The following is a 23,779-nucleotide window of genomic DNA, read 5'->3' as shown; positions in this document are numbered from 1 at the left end:
TGATATGAGGGAAAAGATGTTATTGCAACTAAACTGAGGTTCAGGATTTCATATCTATCAGGTCAATAATCAGAAAATTGGGTTCTGATTAAGTGTTTTATTCTTGGCTTTTTAAGATACTTTTAACACATTATGTAAATGAATAGAGGGATGGCTAGATAAGCATGGATAGTGTGGGGGATAGTGTGCCTGTTTTAAACAATGCCACCAAATTTAGCACAGAAAGACTGACCAAGTAAAGATAATTGGCTACATTTACAGTGGTCCTCATATTTTACTGCCAGAATCACCAGGAGGGCTTTTTAAACCAACTGCTGGCCCATCCTCAGAGTCTCTGATAAATTAGGTCTTGCTAGGTGGGGCCTGAGAATCTGAATTTCTAACATGTTCCCAGATGATGCTGATGCTATTTGCATGGGCACCAAGTGTGGACTACAAAGATTAAAATAATTTGTTAGTAGTGAAGCCTGATGCCCAAAATCACATTTGTAGAATATGAAAATGAAATCTTAAAAACTTCAGACCCACCGAAATATTTTGTAATGTCAGGAAGCATCAGAGAATTGTTTTATTTTACGTTGTGTTGTTTTATTGTAAGAGATAGAGAGTACACTCACACCGGACAGATAGGGTCAGAGGAGGAATCTCAAGCAGGCTTCATGCCCAGCAGGAGCCCAACAGGTGGAGCTGAAATCAAGAGTCAGAGTCTTAACCAACTGAGCTACCCAGGGGCCCCCAGGGAATTGTTTTCTAAGTGGACACTTACCTTCAAGATTTTAGGTAGAGCTTAGCATGTTGTTGATCATGCTATATACAGAGGCCCATCACACTGATACCTTCAGGAGTCAGTAACAGACACCCCCTCGAATTGTGTCTCAGCCAAAAGGTCATTATCCCGTCAGTGTAGTTTGATAACTTTTTCTAAAATGCACTGCCTTCTCCACACCAAACTGCATCTGCCTCCTGTAAATAGGAGTTTCCTATCATACTTTGTCACAAGTGCCCTGCTAGTAAATGAAAATGAAGCATTAGGGATTCTAGGAAATCCACAAAGACATAATGGAACTGGACAAACTCCAGAAATGACATACTCCAGACAATAACCACCACCACCACCACAACAAAAAAAAACAACCCATAAGGAAATCATGTGTTTTACCTCGCTGCCTTTAGCCAGTCATGTGATGAACCCTGTAAGACAGCTTTCCTGCTGCCCCAGCTCTGCTAACCATCCTCACTGAGGTTCCTCCTACGAGTTATAACTTGATTACTTTTGCCCTAAACTATAGTAATAGTAGTGGCCTCCAATTAGACTTTTTGCTTCAGTCTCTCCTGTCCGATAGAACTTTTCTGTGATAGTGGAAATGATTTATACCTACACTGTTCAGCATGGTAGCCTCTGCCACATGTGGCTGGTGAGCACTTCATATGTAACTAGCTCAACTGAAGAATTTTTTATTTTATTTTATTTTAATGAAATTAAATTTAAATAGCCACAGGTAGCCAGTGGCTACCATACTGGACAGTATACCTTTAGAGCATACCACTGACATAATTCATTTCCCAAAGCACTTCCCTGTGCATATTACTAGTCCTGCTCAAGCACTTTATTTTTTTTAGATCATGAGAAGTGTACTCTTTAATCCCCACCCCCTATTTCACCTATCTCCCCACTTCCCCTCCCCCCAGTAGCCCTCTCCCCCAGGCAGAGGGAGAAGCAGGTTCCCTGCGGGGAACCTGATGTGGGACTTGATTCCAAGACCCCGAGATCCTGAGCCAAAGGCAGATGCTCAACCAATGAGCCACCCAGGCGTCCCTGCTCGTATATTTTCTTTCTTAAATTCCACGTATGAGGGCAGCCTGGGTGGCTCAGCAGTTTAGCGCTGCCTTCAGCCCAGGGCATGGTCCTGGGGACCCGGGATCAAGTCCCACGTCGGGCTCCCTGCATGGAGCCTGCTTCTCCCTCTGCCTGTGTCTCTGCCTCTCTATATCTGTTTCTCGAATAAATAAATAATATCTTTTAAAAAAATTCCACGTATGAGTGAGATATATCGTCTCTCTCTCTGACTAACTTCTTTCACTTAGCATGATACCCTCTAGCTCCATCCATGTTGTTGCAAATGATAAGAGTCCATTCTTTTTTATGGCTGAGTTATATTCCATTATATATATATATACCACATCTTTACCCATTCATCTATTGATGGACAATTGGGCTGCTTCCATAGTTTGGCTATTGTAAACAGTGCTGCAGTAAACATAGGGGTGCATGTATCCCTTTGAATTCTCCCTCTGCCTATGTCTCTGCCTCTCTCTCTGTGTCTCTCATGAGTAAATAAATAAAACCCTTAAAAAATTAAAAAACAAACAAAGGAAAAAAGAGAGAGACAACCAAGAAAAAGACTCTTAACTACAGAGAACAAACGAATGACTACTGGGGGAGGTAGGGAGATAGGTGAAGTAGTGGATGGGGATTAAAGGGGTGCATGTTATTCTGGCACTAAGTACCCAGTAACACAATTACTGGATTATAGCACTGTTTTATTTTTAATTTTCTGAGGAATCTCCATACTGTTTTTCACAGCAGCTGTACCAGTTTGCATTTCTATCAATAGTGCAAGAAGGCTCCTTTTTCTCCACATCCTTACCAACACTTGTTTCTTGTGTTTGTAATTGTAGCCATTCTGACAGGTGTGAGTTGATAACTCATTGTGGTTTGGGTTTGCATTTCTCTGATGATGAGTAATGTGGAGCATCTTTTCATGTGTCTGTTGGCCAACTGAATGTTTTCTTTGGAGAAATATCCATGTCTTCTCATTTTTTAGTGATTTATCTTTGGGGTATTGAGTTGTATCTGTTCTTTATATATTTTGGATACTAACCTTTTATTAGATATGTTATTTGCAAATATCTTCTCCCATTCTGTAGGTTGCCTTTTAATTTTGTTGATTGTTTCGCTCACTGTCCAGAAATGTTTTATTTAGATGCAGTCCCAATAATTTACTTTTGCTTTTATTTCCCTTGCCTCAGGAGACATATCCAGAAAAAAAATATAAATGATGTAGATTGAAGGTAATAAAATGAAATCTTACTTCCTGTAAGTGAAATAGTGGGATATAATGCCTCCAAAGGGCATGACACCAGAAAATATAAATACCTTAGCCTGGAAAGAAAATTAGAGAAAGTCTTGGGGGATAAACTATAATTTGTGATGGGAGAAGATGGGGGTATTTTGTCTTTGACAGCAAGGCTCTTGGTACAGAGATCACACACTGATGGTCCACGGGCTGAATTGGACTGCAGAGGGGTTTTGTTAGATATGTTCTGTGTTTAAAAAAAAAAAAATGGGTAAAGTAATTGGCAACATTTCAAAGTGAGAGGACTTCAGATAAAAATCTGCAATTGTTGCTCAACTTGAAAATGATCAGACCTGGCCAGGCTAGCCCCACATGACCCATGCCAGCCATTGCTGGAGCCTAGGAACTATCCACACTGCTCCCTCTGTGCCCCGAGGTGTATATGCTGCCTGCTTCGTGCCAACCCTGCCTTGGTGCCACTTTCAGAAACAAAATGCTGAATTCCAAACCCTGGATCCAACCCAGGATGGCTGGGGTTTTTTTGTTTTTGTTTTTCTTAATAATCTCAGTATAATTGGCAGGTTGATTAGGCTCTCTCAGTTGCCAGGGAAAGATATATTCTTGGGACACCTGTGTGGCTCAGCAGTAGAGTGTCTGCCTTTTGCTCAGGGCATGATCCAGGAGTTCTGGGATCAAGTCCCACAATGGGCTTCCTGCATGAAACCTACTTCTCCTTCTGCCTCTCTCTGTGTCTTTCAAAAACAAATAAATAAAATATTTTTTTTAAAAAAAAGATATATTCTAGCAACGGAAGCTTATTGTAGGATTACATGGGGAAAGTAAGGAAGACTGGATGAATATTCCTGTGGGTGGGAGAAGAAAAGGAAAAATATTACTTGTTTTAATGTACAGTTCTGTTTTTCTGAGAAACACAGAAATTACTAATTCTCCTAAGTGATACATTGTAAAATACCTCTTTCATCCTCTTCTACATCCCCCAATCACATTCTCGCTTTATTAAATTTGTGATCTTCAGTTCATAGGTACTATACAACACACGACTACTACTCAGTGCTTTGAGGGTAAAAATACAACCTATGACTATGGCCCAGTTAACTTTTCAAAAACCTTGGTTTTATCACCTATAAAATGGGGGTAATAGCAGCACTAGGATTGTCCTGGAAATTATATGAAATAACTCATGAAAAAAACCAAGTGCAATGTTTGGTATATAGTAAGTGCTCTATAATTATTGGTGATGATGATGATGATGATGATAATGATGATACATGATCATTCTGAAGGAAAACAGAGTTGCTGATACATTAAACTTGTTTTCAGCCTCACCTATAAAAGAACTACTTGGGTAATCTACAAATTTTGAGTGTTTACCTAGGTATCTTATAGCTATATAATATATAGATATACTTTTCTGCATTTATGTGGGAGTTTAGAGCTTATGCTTTTTTTATTGTTCAGAAATATAGATGAGGGGCACCTGGATGGCTCCGTCAGTTAAGGGTCTGATTCTTGATTTTGGCTCAGGTCATGACCTCAGGGTCATGGGATCAAGCGCTGAACCAGGCTCACACTCTGCAAGTAGTATGCTTGGGATTCCTTCTCCCTGTCCTCTCTCTCTCTCTCTCTCTCTCTCTTAAATAAATAAATATATAAAGAAATAAAGTATTTTAAAAAAATACCCATAGGTGATCAAGAATGATTATACTGGAACACCTGGGTGGCTTAGTGGTTTAGCACCTGCCTTCCGCCCAAGGCAAGATCCTGGAGTCCCGGGATCAAGTCCCACATCGGGCTCCCTGCATGGAGCCTGCTCCCTCTGCCTGTGTCTCTGCCTCTCTCTTTCTGTGACTCTCATGAATAAATAAATAAAATCTTTAAAAAAAATGATTATACTTTCTCCCAGAAATGGATCTATAGCCATCTTCAGTAACTTCTCATTTTCTTAAAAGAGCAGGACAATATAGACTTTTAAAACTTAATGTGACCCTTAGAGGCCATGTGTTCATTCACGTTATTTTATGCATGAAACTGAAGGAAACTGAAACCCAGTTTCTGAGACACTTGCCTCTAATCATATAAACTAGTTAGAAAAACAGCCAGGGCTGGAACTCCGGGCTCCTGATAGCCTGTGCAAAGTTTTCTCTGCTGCGCCCTGGTGCCACTAGCTGGGTACTTGACAATCATTCAAGAAATATTCATTGAGGGATCCCTGGGTGGCGCAGCGGTTTGGCGCCTGCCTTTGGCCCAGGGCGCGATCCTGGAGACCCGGGATCGAATCCCACATCAGGCTCCCAGTGCATGGAGCCTGCTTCTCCCTCTGCCTATGTCTCTGCCTCTCTCTCTCTCTCTCTCTCTCTGTGACTATCATAAATAAATAAAAATTAAAAAAAAAAGAAATATTCATTGAGGGCTTGCTATGTGTCAGACAGTATTCTGGCACCTGGGGATACAGCCACGAACAAAGCCCTGCCTCTTGGAAAACAGACAACAGACAGAAATATTGAATCAGGTCCTGACAGGTGCTATGAAGAAAAGGAAGGGATAAAAGGAAGAAGATACTATATTAACCACTTAATCTTTACTGTTTTCAGTGAAAATTGAAGGTTATACTGACTTTTACCTCTTAAATCATTTCCCCTACAACATAGCAACATAACTGAATATAAAGAAAACTAGATTTCCTAGCAAGACACTTGGGTTCTAGTCCCGACCCTAATTATTAAACAGCCAAGGAAGGCTATTTAAACTTTTGGGTTTCTCCATTTGGAAAAACGAGAATAATACACACTTTGCATTTTTTATACAATGGTTTTGAGTATAAAATTGTACAAGAGAAAGTTTTTTAAAACAGTAATGTGTTGAGATGCCTGGGTGGCTCAGTGGTTTAGCACCTGCCTTCAGCCCAGGGCCTGATCCTGGAGACTCAGGATGGAGTCCCACATCGGGCTCCCTGTGTGGAGCCTGCTTCTCCCTCTGCCTGTGTCTCTCCCTCTCTCTCTCTTTTTGTGTCTCTCATGAATAAATAAATAAAATCTTATTCAAAAAAAAGTAATGTGTTATGTAAATGTAAGATATCATTATATATGTAAATTTAATTTCCATAAAAATGTACCAAGAATCTAGAGTTTTTTAATTTGTTTTTTGTTTAAAAAATATATAAAATAAATTGTTTTTTGTTTGATCTCTTCCCACTCAACCAGGAATGATGCAACCAGAGAGGAGTGCCCAGAGTTTTGGCTATAAATATAGGCAAAATTCTTTCACATATGATGTCAAGCGAGATGTGTACAATGAGGAGACCTTTCAACAGGAACATAGAAGGAAGAGTATTTCCTCTGGGAACTTGGACATCGACATTACCACCTTCAGACATCATGTCCAGTGCCGGTGGGTGTGTGGGGTCATTCAGCTACTTTCATGCTGGCAGCAGCAAAACCCTGCTTTACTCCTTCAGTACCTACTTCTGTCTTCCTCTTTTGAATTCCTGTCATCAGGACCCTTAGTTTCCTGTGTAATTTTTTGTCAGTTGTTTGTTTGTTTATGGTTTGTCCTGTAGCATCCTGTTGATTATAAATTTCTTGGGCATAAAGACCTCAGGTGTCCCCAACAGCATCTGGGAATAACAATGAATAATACAAATGATTAACTATTGTTGCCAGTCTTCCAACAGCCACAGCCTGTGACAGCCACAGTGACTGGGTAGGTCCCACAGTTCAGGGGCTCTTCACCTGTTTTTGTGCTATGAACCTTTGAGCAGTCTGATAAAGCTTATGAACATCTTTTCAGAAATTCTTTTTTTACTTAAAAAAATTGTGGTAAAATAGATATAAACGAAGAATGGCCATTTTAACCGTTTGAAATGTACAAATCTACAGCACTCAGAACATTTCATGATGTTGTGCAACCATCACCACTGCTTTCAAAACTTTTTTCATCACCTCAAACAGAAACTTTGTACCCATTAAGCAATAATTCCCCATTTTCCCCCACCCCTAGCCCCTGGTAACCTCTCCTCTAGGTTCTGTCTCTATGCCTATTGTAGATATTTTGTTTAAGTATAATCACACAATTTTTGTCTTTCATATCTTTTTTAAGAGATTTTATTTATTTATTCATGAGAGACACACAGAGAGAGAGAAAGAGAGAGAGGCAGAGACAGGCAGAGGGAGAAGCAGGCTCCCTCTAGAGAGCCCAATGTGGGACTCAATCCCAGGACCCCAGGATCACGACCTGAGCAGAAGGCAGACATTCAACTACTGAGCCACCCAGGCATCCCTTGTCTTACATATCTGGTTTGTTTCACTTAGCATAATGTTTTCAAAGTTCATCTATGCTGTAGCATGGATCAGCTCCTCATTTCATCTTATGGCTGTGATACCCCATTGTATGTATATATCATATTTTGTTTATCCATTCATCTGTTGATTCATCCATGGGTTGTTTCCACTTTTTGGCTATTATGAATAATGCTGCTATTAATACTGGCAAAGAGGAGGGATCCCTGGGTGGCTCAGCGGTTTGGCACCTGCCTTCAGCCCAGGGTGTGATCCTGGAGTCCCGGGATTGAGTCTCACATTGGGCTCCCTGCATGAAGCCTGCTTCTCACTCTGCCTGGGTCTCTGCCTCTCTCTCTCTCTCTCTCTCTCTCTCTTTCTGTGTGTGTGTGTGTGTCATAAATAAATAAATAAAATCTTTTTTAAAATTCTGGAAAAGGAGTATCTAAGAACTTGTTTTCAACACCTTTGGGTTATATACCTGGAAGTGGAATTGTTGGATCATATGGTGATTCTATGTTTAAACTTTTTTAAGATTTTATTTATTTATTTATTCATGAGAGACAGAGACACAGGCAGAGGGAGAAGCAGGATCCTCATAGGGAGCCCAATGCGGGACTCAATCACCAGACCTGGGATCACAACCTGACACTAAAGCAGATGCTCAACTGCTCAGCCACCCAGGCGTCACTATAATTTTCTGAGGAACTAGCAAACTCTTTCATACAAGCTACAGCATTGTACATTCATACTAGCAATGTACAAGTGTTTTTGCTCCATATCGTCTTCAACTTGTGTTATTTTCCATTTTTAAAAAATTATAGCCATCCTATTAGGCATGAGGTGGTTATCTCATTGTGGGGTTTGGTTTGTTTGTTTGTTTGTTTTTTGTTTTTTTGTTGTTGTTGTTGCATTTCCCTAATAACTAAATACGTTGAGCATCCCTTCATGTGCTTTGGTCAGTTTTATGCCTTCTTGGAGGAAATGTCTATTTACTTCCTTTGCCCCTTTTAAAATTAGGTTTTTTTTTTTTTTTTTATTGTGGAGTTGTAGTAGTTCTCCTTATATCCTGGATATTAAACCCTTATCCAATATATAATTTGCAAATATTTTCTCCACTTCTGTGGACCATCTTTTCTGTGTGCTGATAGTGTCATTTGGTACACAAAAGCTTTTAATGTTCATGAGATCTGATTTATCTGTTATTTTGTTTTGTTGCCTGTGGTTTTGATGTCATCTTTAAGAAACTATCATGAAGGGCAGCCCAGGTGGCTCAGCAGTTTAGCACTGCCTTCAGCCCAGGGTGTGATCCTGGAGACCTGGGATCAAGTCCCACGTCAGGCTCCTACATGGAGCCTGCTTCTCCCACTGCCTGTGTTTCTGCCTCTCTCTCTCTCTCTCTCTGCGTGTCTCTCATGAATAAATAAATAAAATCTTTAAAAAAAAAAAGAAAAAAGAAACTATCATGAAATCTAAGATTATGAAGATTTTCCTGTTTTCTTTTAAGAGTTTTCTAGATTTAGGGGATCCCTGGGTGGCGCAGCGGTTTGGCGCCTGCCTTTGGCCCAGGGCGCGATCCTGGAGACCCGGGATCGAATCCCACGTCGGGCTCCCGGTGCATGGAGCCTGCTTCTCCCTCTGCCTGTGTCTCTGCCTCTCTCTCTCTCTCTCTGTGTGACTATCATCAATAAATAAAAATTTAAAAAAAAAAAAAAGAGTTTTCTAGATTTAGCTCTTAAATTTAGATTCTTGATTGATTTTGAGTTGATTTTGTATATGGTATAAAGTAAGGGTCTGACTTGATTCTTTCCATATGGAGATCCCATTTTCCCAGCACAATTTGTTGAAGAGACAGTTCTTTCCTTATTAAGTGGTCTTGGCCAGAATATTTTTTAATGCATAAAATACAGAGGATTATAAAAGAAACCAGTTAGGTTGAAATATAGTTCTCAAAATATTTTTTTAAATATTACAATTATGTTATTTAATAATGTGAATCTAGTAGCTACCATAATTTCAAGGTAACTGAATATAAATGATATCTTAAGATCTCTGCAACAATCTTTTTTTTTTTTAAACAATCTTAATATAATATGAACATATTGTGATTTCTATTGGTGACAAAGTCAGGTTCTGCTGATACTTTCAGTGGTTTGTTGTAATATTCATCACTGGTGGAAATGCTAAATTTCACTTAGGGGTAGTGAAAATAAAGGTATAATTTTTCCTAAGTTCACATACCTACAAATTCTATCTACAGACCCCATGGGGGTCCATAGACCTCATTAAGGACCCTTTTGACCTACCTCATTATACAAACCCCTAATTATTCAAGTTGTCCTCACTCACACTTGAGATTTATCAATCTCTCTCATCCCTTAATTTATCACTGTGGTTGGCATGTTTTGGATGACAAGACAAGAAGGCCTCCATACCACCCTATTGTAGACCTTCTTTCTCTGACACATTCTCCTTTGTCCATATCCTGCCTTTTGTCTTGGAGACCCTCCCCAGTCCTACATCACTACTCTCATTTTCTCTACTCCAGATGGCTCAGAAGTCATATGTCAAAGAGGGGATTTGGGGGCACATTGGCTTTGTCTCTACACAAGAAGAGTCTTTTCCTGACTTTTAATTCATCATAAAAAGGTACTACCAAAGAAATTTTAGCCTAACTCCCCTCCACCTGCCCTATGCTTGGACACTTAAATCTGATCAATTCTGCTCCTATTGGGCTTTTCTAGCAGTTCTTTTTTTTTTTAAGATTTTATTTATTCATTCATGAGACACACAGAGAGGCAGAGACCCAGGCAGAGGGAGAAGCAGGCTCCATGCAGGGAGCCCAATGTGGGACTCCATCCTAGAACTCCAGGATCACACCCTGAGCTGAAGGCAGACACTCTACAGCTGAGCCACCCAGGCATCCCTTACTCCTCATTTGTAAAACATACAGTTTTATCCACTTCTGGATTTTTAACATGAAAGGTAGCACAACTCTGTGGCTAAAAACAAGACTCAGAAGCCAGATTACTTGGTCTTGAATCCCAGTTCTGCTGCTTCCCAACTGCGTGACTTGAAGTAAGCTATCCAACCCTACCTTGCCTCAGTTTCCTCATCTGTAAAAATGGGGATGATACTAGTATCTAGTGTGAGGATTTAAGGAGTATTTGTAAGGCACCGAGCAAATAAAAAACACTATATACATGAGTGTTTTAGTTAAAAAATCTTTGAACTCCATCTCTTCTTTTTTTTTTCTTTAGATTTATTTATTTATTTGAGAGAAAGAGAGCATGTTGGGGGGAGGGGCCGAGGGAGAGAATCTTCAGGTAGACTCTGCTCTGAGCCTGACAGAGGGCTCCATCTCATGACCCATGGATCATGACCTGAGCTGAAACCAAGAGTCAGACACTCAACTGACTGAGCCACCCAGGTGCCCCCACCACCTCTTCTTTGACAGAAAATCTCATCTCTTTCCTCATTTTCTTCCTTTTCATTAGCAACTACAAATACTCCCTTTCTTATCAGAATGCCCCCTGTATTTCCACATAGACTCTTAGATTCCTTGCTGTTATGATGCTTTGGATAAAATCCAGATTCATGTCAAAATGCTTATACCGTTCCCCCACTGGATTCAATTCCTATTCCTCTAGTTCTTGCCTTAATATTCTTTTACTTCTAGGGCCTCATCATTCCATGTCCACTGTATTTTTTCCATGCTAAAGATCTTTGATGACTCTGCCTAGGGTGACTTCTGCCCAGTGGCACATGGAGAGAAAGAGAGACTGACCAGATGAAACACCAAATTGTCCCAGTGACTTGCTCTACTCTCTCCTTTGAGGGTCATAATTGGAGAGACTGTGTACTCACACTGTGTATACCTGCGTAACATTCAGGGACTCTCATAAAATAGCAATGGTCTTTTTCCTGGCTCCCAAACAGAATTTAATAGCTGTCAATATGAACTATGGTGGTAATAGAGTAAATAGAACACTGAAGTAGGCATCAGAAGACCTGGTTTGTAGCCCCAGCTCTGTCAACACTATTATGACCTTGGAAAAATGACATGCTTATTTGGCCTTAATTACCTTAGGGATCATAGTGCTCATAGTTGTGAGAGTCAAACATACGTGAAATTCTTTATGAGCACACTTTTTAGCTTTGGATACGCTAAAGTTCTATTTGTTGCTATAGTCAAATCCCAGCTATTCAATTACAGCTCACAGATGAAAAGCCTTCATATTTTTTGCTTTCAGCCCATACTAAATGTAAATAGCAAAAAGCAACTTAAAACCAAATTAGTTTTACTAGTTGATTGATTAACCAATTGACTGATTGATTAACAATGATTCTGCTGTTTTAGATGATTTGAAGGTTAATGTAGGTTTTCTAAATCTCAGCATCATTAACATTTTGGACTAGAAAATTGTTTCTTGTGGGGGCTGGCCTATGCACTATAGAATGTATAGCAACATCCCTGGCCTCCACCCACTAGATACCAGTAGCACCCTCTCCCTCAATTGTGACACCCAAAAATGTCTCCAGACGTTGCCAAATGTCCCCCAGATAACAAAAATGATTCTGATTGATGTTCACTGGGTTAAAAAATAATAAAGCTTTATTTTGTTGCTTTTTCTTTATATGGCTAACTCCTAAAGCATAGGATTCCAATATCTACATTTTCTATAAATTTCCACATACTACAGATCAAAGCCACATAAAGTTAATGTTCAGTAAAAAAAAAAAAAAAAAAAAAAAGTATATGGGGATAATGTGGATGTGTTAATTGCCCCTGTCTCCCAACAATGTCACATCTCAAAACACTGTCCTTCTCAAGAGAAAGCAGTAACAGTCCGTTTTTCTACTGGAAAATTGGTAGGTTTAATTCTTTCCAAACATCCTATTTTGTATGCTAGACAATAAAGCTTAGTTCTTGTCATATATACATGAGATTTGGTTCTCAGCCAGAGGTGACTTTGTCCCCCACAGAATATTTGACAATGTTTGGAGACATTTTTGGGTTGTCACAACTAGGGGAGGGAGTGCTATTGACATCTGGTGGGTGAAGGCCAGGGATGCTGCTAAACATCTCACAATGCATAGGACAGCCCCACAACAAAGAATTATCTCATCCACTATGTCAAAATATCAATAGTGCTAACAAGAAACTCTGTTGTATGGGAAGAATTATGCACCGTGCCTTTTCTTGGTATGTGGGGTTTTTTTTCTTTGGAAAATCTAATCAAATCTCTGTTCTTCTTTCTCACAGCTGCTCATGGCACAAATTCCTGAGATGCATACTAACGATCTTTCCTTTCCTGGAGTGGGTGTGTTTGTATCGGTTCAAGGATTGGCTTATTGGAGACTTACTTGCTGGTATAAGTGTTGGCTGTGTGCAAGTTCCCCAAGGTAAGGAAGCCTTTTTTTACCCACAATCTATCAGACATTGTCTGTTTATCCAGAGTAAACAATTACCTGTGTTAGAGGAATAGAAAAAATAGGTGCATTCCAATCACATTACTACCATTTATTCCCTTATCTGCCATATTACTAACTCTTCTAGGGTGGTTCCAAAAGATTCAGTTAGCTTCAGAGCACCCTGATGGCTCAGTTAGTTAAGCATCCAATTCTAGATTTCAGCTCAGGTCATGATCTCAGGGTCCTGGGATCAATCCCATGTTGGGGCTTTGCTCTCAGTGGAGAGTCTGCTTGAGATTCTCTCTCTCTTTCTCTCCCTCTGCCCCTCCCCTGCTCTCTCTCTCTCTCTCTCTCTCCCTCCCTCTCAAATAAATAAAGTAAATTTTTAAAAAAAGACTCAGTTAGTTTACATAGAATACTTTTAAGATACTTGGATTGCCCATTCAAGCATTGGTCTTTTTTTGCTTAATTAGTCATTTAATATTCACACAACTACAATAGTCCTCACTTGGCATTGGTTATACTTAGACAGGTAAAGAATAGGAAACACAGCATGCTAGCATCTCTTCAGTAAGTTACACACACAGCAGTCCAGGGGCCACTCTTTGGTCTTCCAAGTGGCAGTTCAGATAGAAGACAACAAAATCAAACAGACAGAGGTACAGGAGCTAATTGGGCTTTAGAAGCCTCATTTCCTGAATAGGAACCAACGTCTCTTGTAATTCTCATAACTGTTGTTTTCAGAGTCCCACAAATGGCATGCCCAATTACAAGAGTTATCGTGCTCAGAAAAGCTCAAAGCCAATGATTCCCACTGGATATTTAGCCTTCATTCACAATCTTCTTGGTCCACGTACAGAATAATCAGGCATTTTTACCATAACCAATGTTGGCTGGTAACACAGCTGACATTTCACTGTTACCAGATTCCCAAAGGAAGAGCTAGAAAGTTAATCCAACACCAAATTTATCCACAGAGAAGGAGAAAAGATTTTATTAATCCTTTACTTACAGTAGTTCGCAATTCCCTACTAGTATTTAAGCACTGTTTGTCTATCCTTCTGGGGCCAGTCAGGCAGGTATGAAACCTGTGATCATATAGGTTGTATAAAGTACAAAAGAGGCCAAACAAAGGGTCAAGTGGTAGCTAACATCCAACTCTGGCACAAGGCTGTTAGTTGGAGAAAAGGGATCCCTTTTTAAGAGCTCAGTTGTCCTACAGTAAAAATTGACTTTTTTTTTTCCTTTTGGTGTTCAATTCTACAAATTTGTACACATGTATGGATTTATGTTACCACCACAAAATGAAGAAACAGAACAGTTCTGTCAGCCCCAAAACACTCTTATGCCATTCCTTTTAGTCCCATCCTCCCCTGGCAACCACTGATCTGTTCTCTATTACCACAGTTCTGCCTTTTTGAGACTATCATCTGAATGGACTCATATAATATGTAACTGTCAAAGGCTGGCTTCCTCAATTCAGCATGATGTCTTTGAAATTAGTGGAAATTGTAATATGCTTCAATAGCTTTATTGCTGAATAGATTATCCACTGCATGGCTGTGGATGAGAAACCAGAGTTTCTGATTCACATGTTGGTAGACATTTCATGTCTAGTTTTTGTCCCAAATAAAGTTTCTATGAACATTCCAGTACAGGTTTTTATGAAAACATAGTTTTCATTTCTCTAAGGTAAATACCCAGGAGTGGTATTGCTGGTCATACGGTAGGTATGTGTTTAACTTTATAAGAAACTACCAAACTGTTTTCCAGAGTGGCTGTGCCTACCATTGTTCATTCCTACCAACAATGTATGAGGATTTTAGTTCCTCCACACCCTTCGCTTGATGTTGCCTGTATTTTTAAACTAAACTTCCTATTTTGAAATAATTATAGATTCACAAGAGGTGCCGGGTGGCACTGTCAGTTAAGTGTCTGACTCTTATTTTCAGTGCAGGGCATGATCTCAAGGTCATGAGATAGAGCCTGCATTGGGCTCCAAGCTCAGCAAGGAGTCTGCTTGAGATTACCTCTCTCCCTCTCCTTCTGCCTCCTCTTCTCCCCACTTGTACTCTCTTTCTTTTTTTTTCTTTTTAAAGATGCTGTATTCTTTTTTTTTTAAGATTTTATTTATTTATTCATGATAGTCACACAGAGAGAGACAGAGAGGCAGAGACACAAGCAGAGGGAGAAGCAGGCTCCATGCAGGGAGCCCGACGTGGGACTCAATCCCGGGTCTCCAGGATCGCGTCCCGGGCCAAAGGCAGGCGCCAAACAGCTGCGCCACCCAGGGATCCCTTGTATTCTCTTTCTCTTGCTCACTCTCACTCTCTCTATAAAACAAATCTCTAAACAATATATAGATTCACATGCATTTGAAAGAAACTGCAGAGAGATTCCTTGTATCCTTTCTCTACTTTCCCAAATGGCAACATCTTACAAGACTACAGTTCAATCCCACAACCAGGGTATTAACATTGATATAGTCAAGATATAGAACATTTCCACCACTACAAGGGATCCGTCATGTCGCCTTTTTATATTATCCCCACTTGCCTCTTGCTCTCATTTCCTCCTTAACCCTGGCAACCACTCATCTGTTCTTCATGTCTAGAATGTTGTCATTTCAAGAAAGTTATATAAAATAGAGTCATATAGTTTGGAACTCTTTGAGATTGCCTTTTTTTTTTTTCACTCATCTTAATTCTCTGAAGATTCATCTAGGTTTTTGTCTGTATCAATAGTTTTTCCTTTTTATTGCTGAGTGGTATTCCATGCTATGGATACACCATAGTTTATTTAAACATAAACACCCTTAAAGTATGTCTGGATTGTTTTCAGGCTTTGGCTATTACAAATATAGCTGCTGGGATCCCTGGGTGGCTCAGCAGTTTAGTGCCTGCCTTCGGCCTAGGGCGTGATCCTGGAGTCCCAGGATCGAGTCCCATATCGGGCTCCCTGCATGGAGCCTGCTTCTCCCTCTGCCTGTGTCTCTGCCTGTGTGTGTGTGTGTGTGTGTGTGTGTGTGTCTGTGTGTCTGTGTCTGTGTCTCTCATGAAAAAATAAATAAAATCTTAAAACAAAACAAAACAAAAAAACAAATATAGCTGCTATGAACATTTGTGTGTAGGTTAACAAACATAGTATTCATTTCTCTGGGATAAATGTCCAGGAGCACAACAGTGAGATTATAGAATAGTTATATCTTTAGATTTTTAAGAAACTGCCAACCTGTGTTCTAGAATGGTTGTATCATTTTATATTCCCACCAGCAATCTATGAGTGATCCAATTGCTCTGCATCCTCACTAACACTTGATGTTGTCACTACTTTTTTTCCTTTTTAGCCATTCTAATAAGGATGTCTGAGATCTCATTGCAGTTTCAGTTTGCATTTTCCTAATGCCTTATGATGTTTAAGATCTCCTATGCCAATTCCCCACTTGAATATTTTAATGAAATAGCTCTTCTTGTCTTTTGTTCATGTTCTAATTGGATTATTTACATTTTCACTATTGAGTTTCAAGAGTTATTCATGTATTCTAGATATTGGTCCTTTATCTTAGTGTTTTATAAATATTTTCTCCCAATCTGTAGCCTATCTTTTCATCCTTTTAACAGAGTATATACAGAGCAAAAGTCTTCATTTTGATGAAGGCTAGATTTTATTATCTTTTGTAGCCATTCTAAGAGTTATGTAGTGATGTCTCATTGTGGCTTTAATTTGTATTTCCCTAATGGCTAATGAGATTGAACATCTTTTCATGTTCATATTTGCTATCCTCATAACCTCTTTTTTTAAAGATATTTACTTATTCGTTACTTGAGAGAGAGAGAGAAAGAGCATGAGCTGGAGGGGGAGAGGACAGACAGGCAGAGAGAATCTCAAGCAGACTCCACACTGAGCATGGAGCCCCACATGGGGCTCAGTCTCACTATGCTGAGATCATAACCTGAGCCAAAACCAAGAGTCAACCACTCAACTGACTATGCCACCCACGCACCCCTATACTCATCTCACATCCTTTTTAGTGAGATGCTTGTTCAACAACTTTGCCCAATTTTTTAATTGGAAAAAAATTTTTGTTTTCCTATTGTTAATTTTTGAGACTTCTTGATATATTCTGGATACAAGTCCTTTGTCAGATAGGTGGTTTGCAAATATTTTCTCTGAGTCTATAGCTTATCTTTTCACTCTCTTAATAGTGTATTTGACAGAACAAACAGTTTTAATTTTGATGAAGTCCAATTTATCCATTTTTTTTCCTTTTATGAATTGTGCTTTTCCTATTGTATATAAGAACCTTTCTAATCCCATGTCACAAAGATTTTCTTTTATGTTTTCTCCTAAAAGTCCTATAGGTTTATGTTTTACATGTAGATCTATGATCTATTTTGAGTTAATCCTTACATACAGTATGAAGTTTAGGTCAAAGTTTGTTTTTTGTTACATATTTAACATCATTTTTTTTAACATCATTTTTAAAGAAGGCTATCACTCACTGAATGTTTTTATGCTTTTCTCAAAGATCAAATAGCCATATTTTTGTGGGTTCATTTCTGGACTCTATTCTGTTCCATTGATCTAGTTGTCTATCTCTTTACAAATATCATGTCTTGATTATTGTATTTTTATAGTGAGTCTTAAAATTGGGTAGTGTGATCCCTCCAATTTTGTTCTTTTTCAAAATTGTTTTAGCTATTTTTCTATATAAATTTTATCATCAGCTTGTTTATGCCTACAAAAAAATCCTACTGAGATATGGATAGCTGTTACATTAACTCCATAGAGCACTTAGGGGATAATTGATATCTTTATGTTGAGTTTCCAACCCATGATCATGGTATATATCTTCATTTACTTTGGCCTTCTTTGATTTCCTTCATTAGCATTTGTATTTCCTTCATTAGCATACAGGTCCTGCAAATGTTTTGTTAGAATTATATCTAAGCATTTCATTTTGGAGGAGATACTGATTGTGGTAATTAAAAACAGTTTGGGTTTCCAATTATTCATTGTTTGCATATAGAAATACAATTGATCTGTGTGTTCACCTTGCATCCTGCAACTCATTTATTAGTTCTAAGAATCTTCTGTAGATTCCTTGGTATATACTACATTGATAATCATGTCACCTGCTAATAGGGACAGTTGTGCTTCTTTCTAATCTGAATGACTTTTATGACTTTATCTTGTTTATTGTGCTGGCTAAGACTTCCATTACTATGCTGAATAAGAGTCGTGAGAATAGACATTTTTACCTTGTTCCTGTTCTTAGGAGGGAAAGGATTCAATTTTTCACAGTTAAGTATGATGTTAGCTGTAGGATTTTTGTAGATGCTCTTTATTAGGTGGAGGAACTTTCCATCTATTCTAGCTTGCTGAGAATTTTTATCATGAATGGATATTGTATTTTGTCCAATGATTTTTCTATAATATTGACATGACCATGTATTTTTCTATTTAGATTGTTAATATGGTAGATTACATTAATTAATTTTTAAATATTGAACCAGCTTTGCATTCCCAAAATAAAGGAGTGCCTTTTAAAATTTCTATATGGTAGCGATAAATCAAAATGTTCTGTTTGTATGAGTACATTTACTTCCAGAAAAGTATCAGAAAGTCTCTAGAGGGCTACAATGAGGGACCTGAACTCTTGGTACTGATGCTTTAACTGTGAGTCCTCTACTGACTCCCACTTATCAAAAGTCCTTCATTTATGGTCAAAGTTGAGGACATCTCATTACTAAATTATCAAATCATCAGTATAATTTCATACCAAAAGAAGAATGGCATTAGGGTGTAAAAGTTTACCCAGCATCCAGCATACTATCTAGCACATAGTGGGTAGTCAAGTTCTTTGGTGAATAATAATGATCACATAACTACATGAATGAATGAATCTGAGCAACAGTTGTTAACTGACTAAGGGATTCTATATTATTTTAAGTATTCTATATTATTTTAAGTATTTTAATAATGAAATAATTTGTAGTATAAATAATTCAAGGGATCCCTGGGTCGCGCAGCGGTTTGGCGCCTGCCTTTGGCCCAGGGCGCGATCCTGGAGACTCGGGATCGAATCCCACATCAGGCTCCCGGTGCATGGAGCCTGCTTCTCCCTCTGCCTGTGTCTCTGCCTCTCTCTCTCCGTGACTATCATAAATAAATAAAAATTAAAAAAATAAATATTAAATAATTCAAAAGTTTTATTTGTATTTGAATAGGTAGTACCTGACAACTTAATACTATCCTTCAAATGAAACAAAAATACTACAGGTGAAGAACTTATTTAAAAAGTGCTAGGGGATCCCTGGGTAGCGCAGCGGTTTGGCGCCTGCCTTTGGCACCAGGGTGCGATCCTGGAGACCCGGGATCGAATCCCACGTCAGGCTCCCGGTGCATGGAGCCTGCTTCTCCCTCTGCCTGTGTCTCTGCCTCTCTCTCTCTCTGTGTGACTATCATAAATAAATAAAATTTTTAAAAAAAAGTGCTAGATCTTCCTGACAGTAGAATTTCAATTTATAAACATAAAAGAAAATAGAAAATCACCATTAGGGAAACACCAGAGTAATAATTGCCATAGATAAAATCCACTAACAGATGTTAAAATTAGTAGGTGGAAGTCTGCAAACTATGTAAGGAGATTTTCATAGTTTCAGAGTTTCTTCCTCAAAATATTTGCTAACTACTTCACTACTCTATAGTAAAGAACTTGGGAAAAACAACCTGAACCAAGTGATCAATGCTATGTCATTACCAGCAGTAAGATATACAGAGACTTCTGAATCCTGTGATACGAAGGACACAACATCATATCTGTAGCATTCTCGCCAAAGACATTTAACTTTAGTATAATTGTGCAGGCACCTAAGACTAACCCCAAATGAGGGGCATTTGACAAAATAACTGATCTGTTAATACTCCTTCAAAGTGTCAAAGTCAAGAAAAACAAATATTCTAAAACAAACAAACAAACAAACAAACAAAAAACCAAGTAAAGGCTGAGGAACTATTATAGTTTGCAGGGTTCAGGAGAAATAACTAAATGGAATGTGGAATTCTGGATAGAGTCCAGGAACAGAAAAAGAAAATTAATGGGAAAACTAATGAGATTCAAATAAAGTCTTTAGTTATTTTATAAGGTTAATTTTCTGATTCTGATCATTATACTCTATGTGAAATGTTAACATTAGGAGAAGCTAAGTAAAGGATATACAAGAAGCTATTATTTTTGTAACTTTTCTATAGATCTAAAATTAGTTCAAATTAAAAATTTTTTAAAGTAGTGGAAAGTTTGGAAATTAGTTTTCCCTTTATTTTTCCAAAGCCTAATTTTAACTGAGATTAGACCACTTAGTTCTCAGGCTCTTACCAAGTAATTCTCTTACTTCTCTGTATGGGGAAGTTATTTGAAACCCTACATTTCAGAGCACTTGGGTGGCTCAATCATTTGGGCAGCCAGCTCTTGATTTCAAATCAGGTCATGGTCTCGGGATCCTGAGATAGAGCCCTGCATCAGGATCTGTACTCAGCAGGGAGTCTGCTTGAAGATTCTCTCTCCCTCTCCTTCGGCCCCTCCCCCTGCTTACTGTCTCTCAAAAATAAACAAATAAATCCTTAAAAAAAGAAACCTTACATTTCAAAATGTATGTTACATATCACAAGTAAATAAGGGTTGGGGCACCTGACTGGCTCAGTTGGTGGAACATGAAACCTGATCTCAGGGTCATGAGTTCAACCCCATGTTGAGTGGAGAGCTTACTTAAAAAATAAATAAACAAAATATATTTTTAAAAAAGAGTAAATTGGGGCTATTCAACATTATACTGGAATTCATAAGCAGTATAACAAGGTGAGAAAAAGAAATATAAGGTATAAGAATTAAAAAGGAAGAAACAAAATTTCATTATTTATAGGTGATCATTTTTTAATGAAGAAAATAATCTACCAATAAATTAATAAAATTAATAAGATTTTATCAAGTTTGCTGGATACAAGATCAATATATAAAAATCAAGTATATTCTTATGTACCTGCAGGAAACAGAAAGTGAAATTTTTTAAAAGATACCATTTACCGGGATCCCTGGGTGGCACAGCGGTTTGGCGCCTGCCTTGGCCCAGGGCGCGATCCCGGAGACCCGGGATCGAATCCCACGTCGGGCTCCTGGTGCATGGAGACTGCTTCTCCCTCTGCTTGTGTCTCTGCCTCTCTCTCTCTCTGTGTGTGTGTGACTATCATAAATAAATAAAAAATTTAAAAAATAAAATAAAATAAAAGCATAATAAAAGCATAATAAATACCAAAGCATAATAAATATGAAATAAGTTGTAATGAAACTAAGAAAAGGTAGGTAAGGTTTCTTTAGAAAAATTATACAACTTTACTGAGTATTATTAATTAAATTAATTGAAAACTAGCAAGTTCATGAGTTAGAAGCCTCAATATTTAAAGATCTCAGTCTCTCAAAATAAACTCTATAGATAATTTTAATGTAAATCTCAACAGGATTTTTTTTTCAACAGGATTTTTTTAATGGAACATTATAAACAGATTCTAAAATGTATGTGTAAATGCAAAAAGCCAAGAATGCCATATTCTTTTGAAGCACAGCACAAGAAGGCTTACTTCTCCAATTATCAAAATTTAATATAAAGTTGTAATATTTAAGATAATGGCCAACAAAAGTAGACAGAATAAGTAAACATTCATATATGCATATATTGGAATACATGGAAGGAACATGAGCAATCTCAAGCAACTTACCACCATATGGAGGACTGTTATATACATGATATTGAGCAAAAGAAGCAGAAATAAAATTTTCATACAGTGTAACTCCATCAATATAAAATCCAAACTGAAAATTCAAACTGAACTAAACTGTATTATTTAGAAATATGTACATTACTGGTAAAACTATAAAGCAAAGCAAAGAAATTATTATCATAAAAAGTCAAAATAATGAATACCTTTGTGGAAATAGGTGGAATTATAATCAAAGACCTGGGTGGTGGTAACAAAGATGTTTGTTTTAGCTCAGCATCTATTTTTTTAAAGATTTTATTTGTTTATTTGACAGAGAGAGAGCACACAAGCATGGGGAGAAGCAGAGGGAGAGAGAGAAGCAGACTCCCTGCTGAGCAGAGAGCTCAATGTGGGCTCAGTCCCAAGACCCCAAGAATCATGACCTGAGCTGAAGGCAGACGCTTAACCAACTGAGCCACCCAGACCCCCAACATCTAGTTTTTTAACTATTTATTTTATTTTTATAAATAAAATATATCTATTTATTTATTTGAGAGAGAGAGTGTGTGCATGAGAGAGGGCATAAGTTGAGGGAGGGGCAGAGGGGGAGAATCTTATTGAGCACAAAGCCCAAACCAGGGCTTAATCCCACATCCTGAAATCATGACCTGAGCCGAAACCAAGAGTCAGTCAGTCAACCAATTGAGCCAGCTAGGCACCCCATCAAGATCTATTTTAATGCACTTTCTATATGTATGTTATATTTCACAATAAAAATGGGCATTTTTTGACTAACTTATCAAAACTGTTGCTAAACTAATTACTACAAAGTAGCAAGACAGTATGGTATTACAGAGATATACAATTAGACCAATGAAACAGAAAAGAGATACACAGATATATGTTGCACAGTTTATATCAGATGTGTCACTATAGAAACAAACTTTTTAATGAATGATATGAAACAACTGGATACTTACTTAAAAAAAATTTTAAGGGCACCTGGGTGGCTCAGTAAGTTGAGTGTCCAATTCTTGATCTCAGCTCAGATCTTGATCTCAAGGCTCCATGCTGGGTGTAGAACCTATTAAAAACAATAACAACAAGAAAAAACAATTTTTAGACCTCTACCTAATGCCATACACAAAAATCTATTCCTGGTAGATTAAATACCTAAATGTGAAAGGTAAAACCATAAAATTTTTTTAGAATTATGTAGGGCAATATTTTCATGATCTTGAGGTAAAAAAATGATTTCTCAAACAAGACATAAGAAGTACTAGCCTGCCTAAGAGGAAAAGACTAATAAATTAATAAAGTAAAAGTCTTGTTCATTCAAAGACACACAAAGATTGAAAAGCAAACCACAGAAAGGGAGAGATACTTGTAATACACACACTCAGCAAAGGACTTAAATCTGCAATATATATACTCCTACAAATCCGTAAGGAAACAACTCAATGAGACTGATCAAGATTATTGAAGTGAAAAGTGAAATTTGAGTTACATGCTAACTCACACACACTAAAATGGAACTTGTACAATGATGCACCAAGAGGCATGTACAAAAATATTCCTGGCAATGTTGTTCCCAGTAGCCTCGAACTGGAAACAAAAACAGGAGCCTGTGCAAGCCTAAAGACCAAGAAAATAGGGAGATTGCTGCCTTGGATCCTGATGGTTTTTTAGTTACGGTTCCAGTCTCTGATGAGGCCTAACTGCCTTTTATACTCTTTTAGTAAATTTCCTGTTTTGCTTAAGCTAATTTAAGCAATTTCTCTGTGTGTGTGTTTTCTTGGTTTTTTGCTTTTGCAATCATTAGAGCTTTGCTTTGAAAAGAAATGCAGAAGGAGAAACTATAAATTATAAAGATTTAAGAGACCCATCAACTGATATGAAAGCTTCATTTAGGTCCTGATATGAACACAAAGATTGTAAAAAATAGTACAACATATAATAGCAAATAATATTTTTTAAAGATCACTCCAAAACCCACCATATCTTTGGCTGAAGGTTTCTCATGTGGTTGTAGTCAAGCTGTCAGTCATCTCAAGGCTCTACTGAGGCTGGAGATCAGCCTTTAGGCTCACTCATGCATTTGCTGCCAGGCCTGGGTTTCTCACCTTGTGGGCCTCTCCAACAGTGCTTGAGTGTCCTCCTAATATGGTAGCTGGGAACAGCTACATGCAGACTTCCTACTTTAAAAACTATTCAGAATTTCAAGATGGTCAGAGTAGA

General features: G+C 38.1%; 1 protein-coding gene and 1 long non-coding RNA gene across 7 annotated transcripts in view; one reads left to right on the top strand and one right to left on the bottom strand.

The window, feature by feature from the left end:
- SLC26A8 (solute carrier family 26 member 8) overlaps nucleotides 1–23,779 on the top strand; it is an 84,097-nt gene that overhangs the window by 3,393 nt on the left and 56,925 nt on the right. For all 6 annotated transcript variants that reach the window (XM_038553857.1, XM_038553856.1, XM_038553855.1 and 3 more), the window contains exons 2-3: nucleotides 6,299–6,485; nucleotides 12,639–12,778. In XM_038553857.1, coding sequence (XP_038409785.1) covers nucleotides 6,299–6,485; nucleotides 12,639–12,778 — 327 coding nt within the window. The remainder of the gene's footprint in view (nucleotides 1–6,298; nucleotides 6,486–12,638; nucleotides 12,779–23,779) is intronic.
- LOC119874153 lies at nucleotides 6,224–22,580 on the bottom strand. Its single transcript, XR_005367610.1, has 2 exons — nucleotides 22,522–22,580; nucleotides 6,224–6,711 (listed from the first exon to the last, which is right to left on the bottom strand). It is a non-coding gene; the product is annotated as an uncharacterized LOC119874153 (long non-coding RNA).

Source organism: Canis lupus, chromosome 12, assembly GCF_011100685.1.
Source record: "Canis lupus familiaris isolate Mischka breed German Shepherd chromosome 12, alternate assembly UU_Cfam_GSD_1.0, whole genome shotgun sequence".
NCBI lineage: Eukaryota > Metazoa > Chordata > Mammalia > Carnivora > Canidae > Canis > Canis lupus.
Note: the sequence above shows the minus strand (reverse complement) of the source record. Positions and strands in the feature narration are given on the sequence as shown.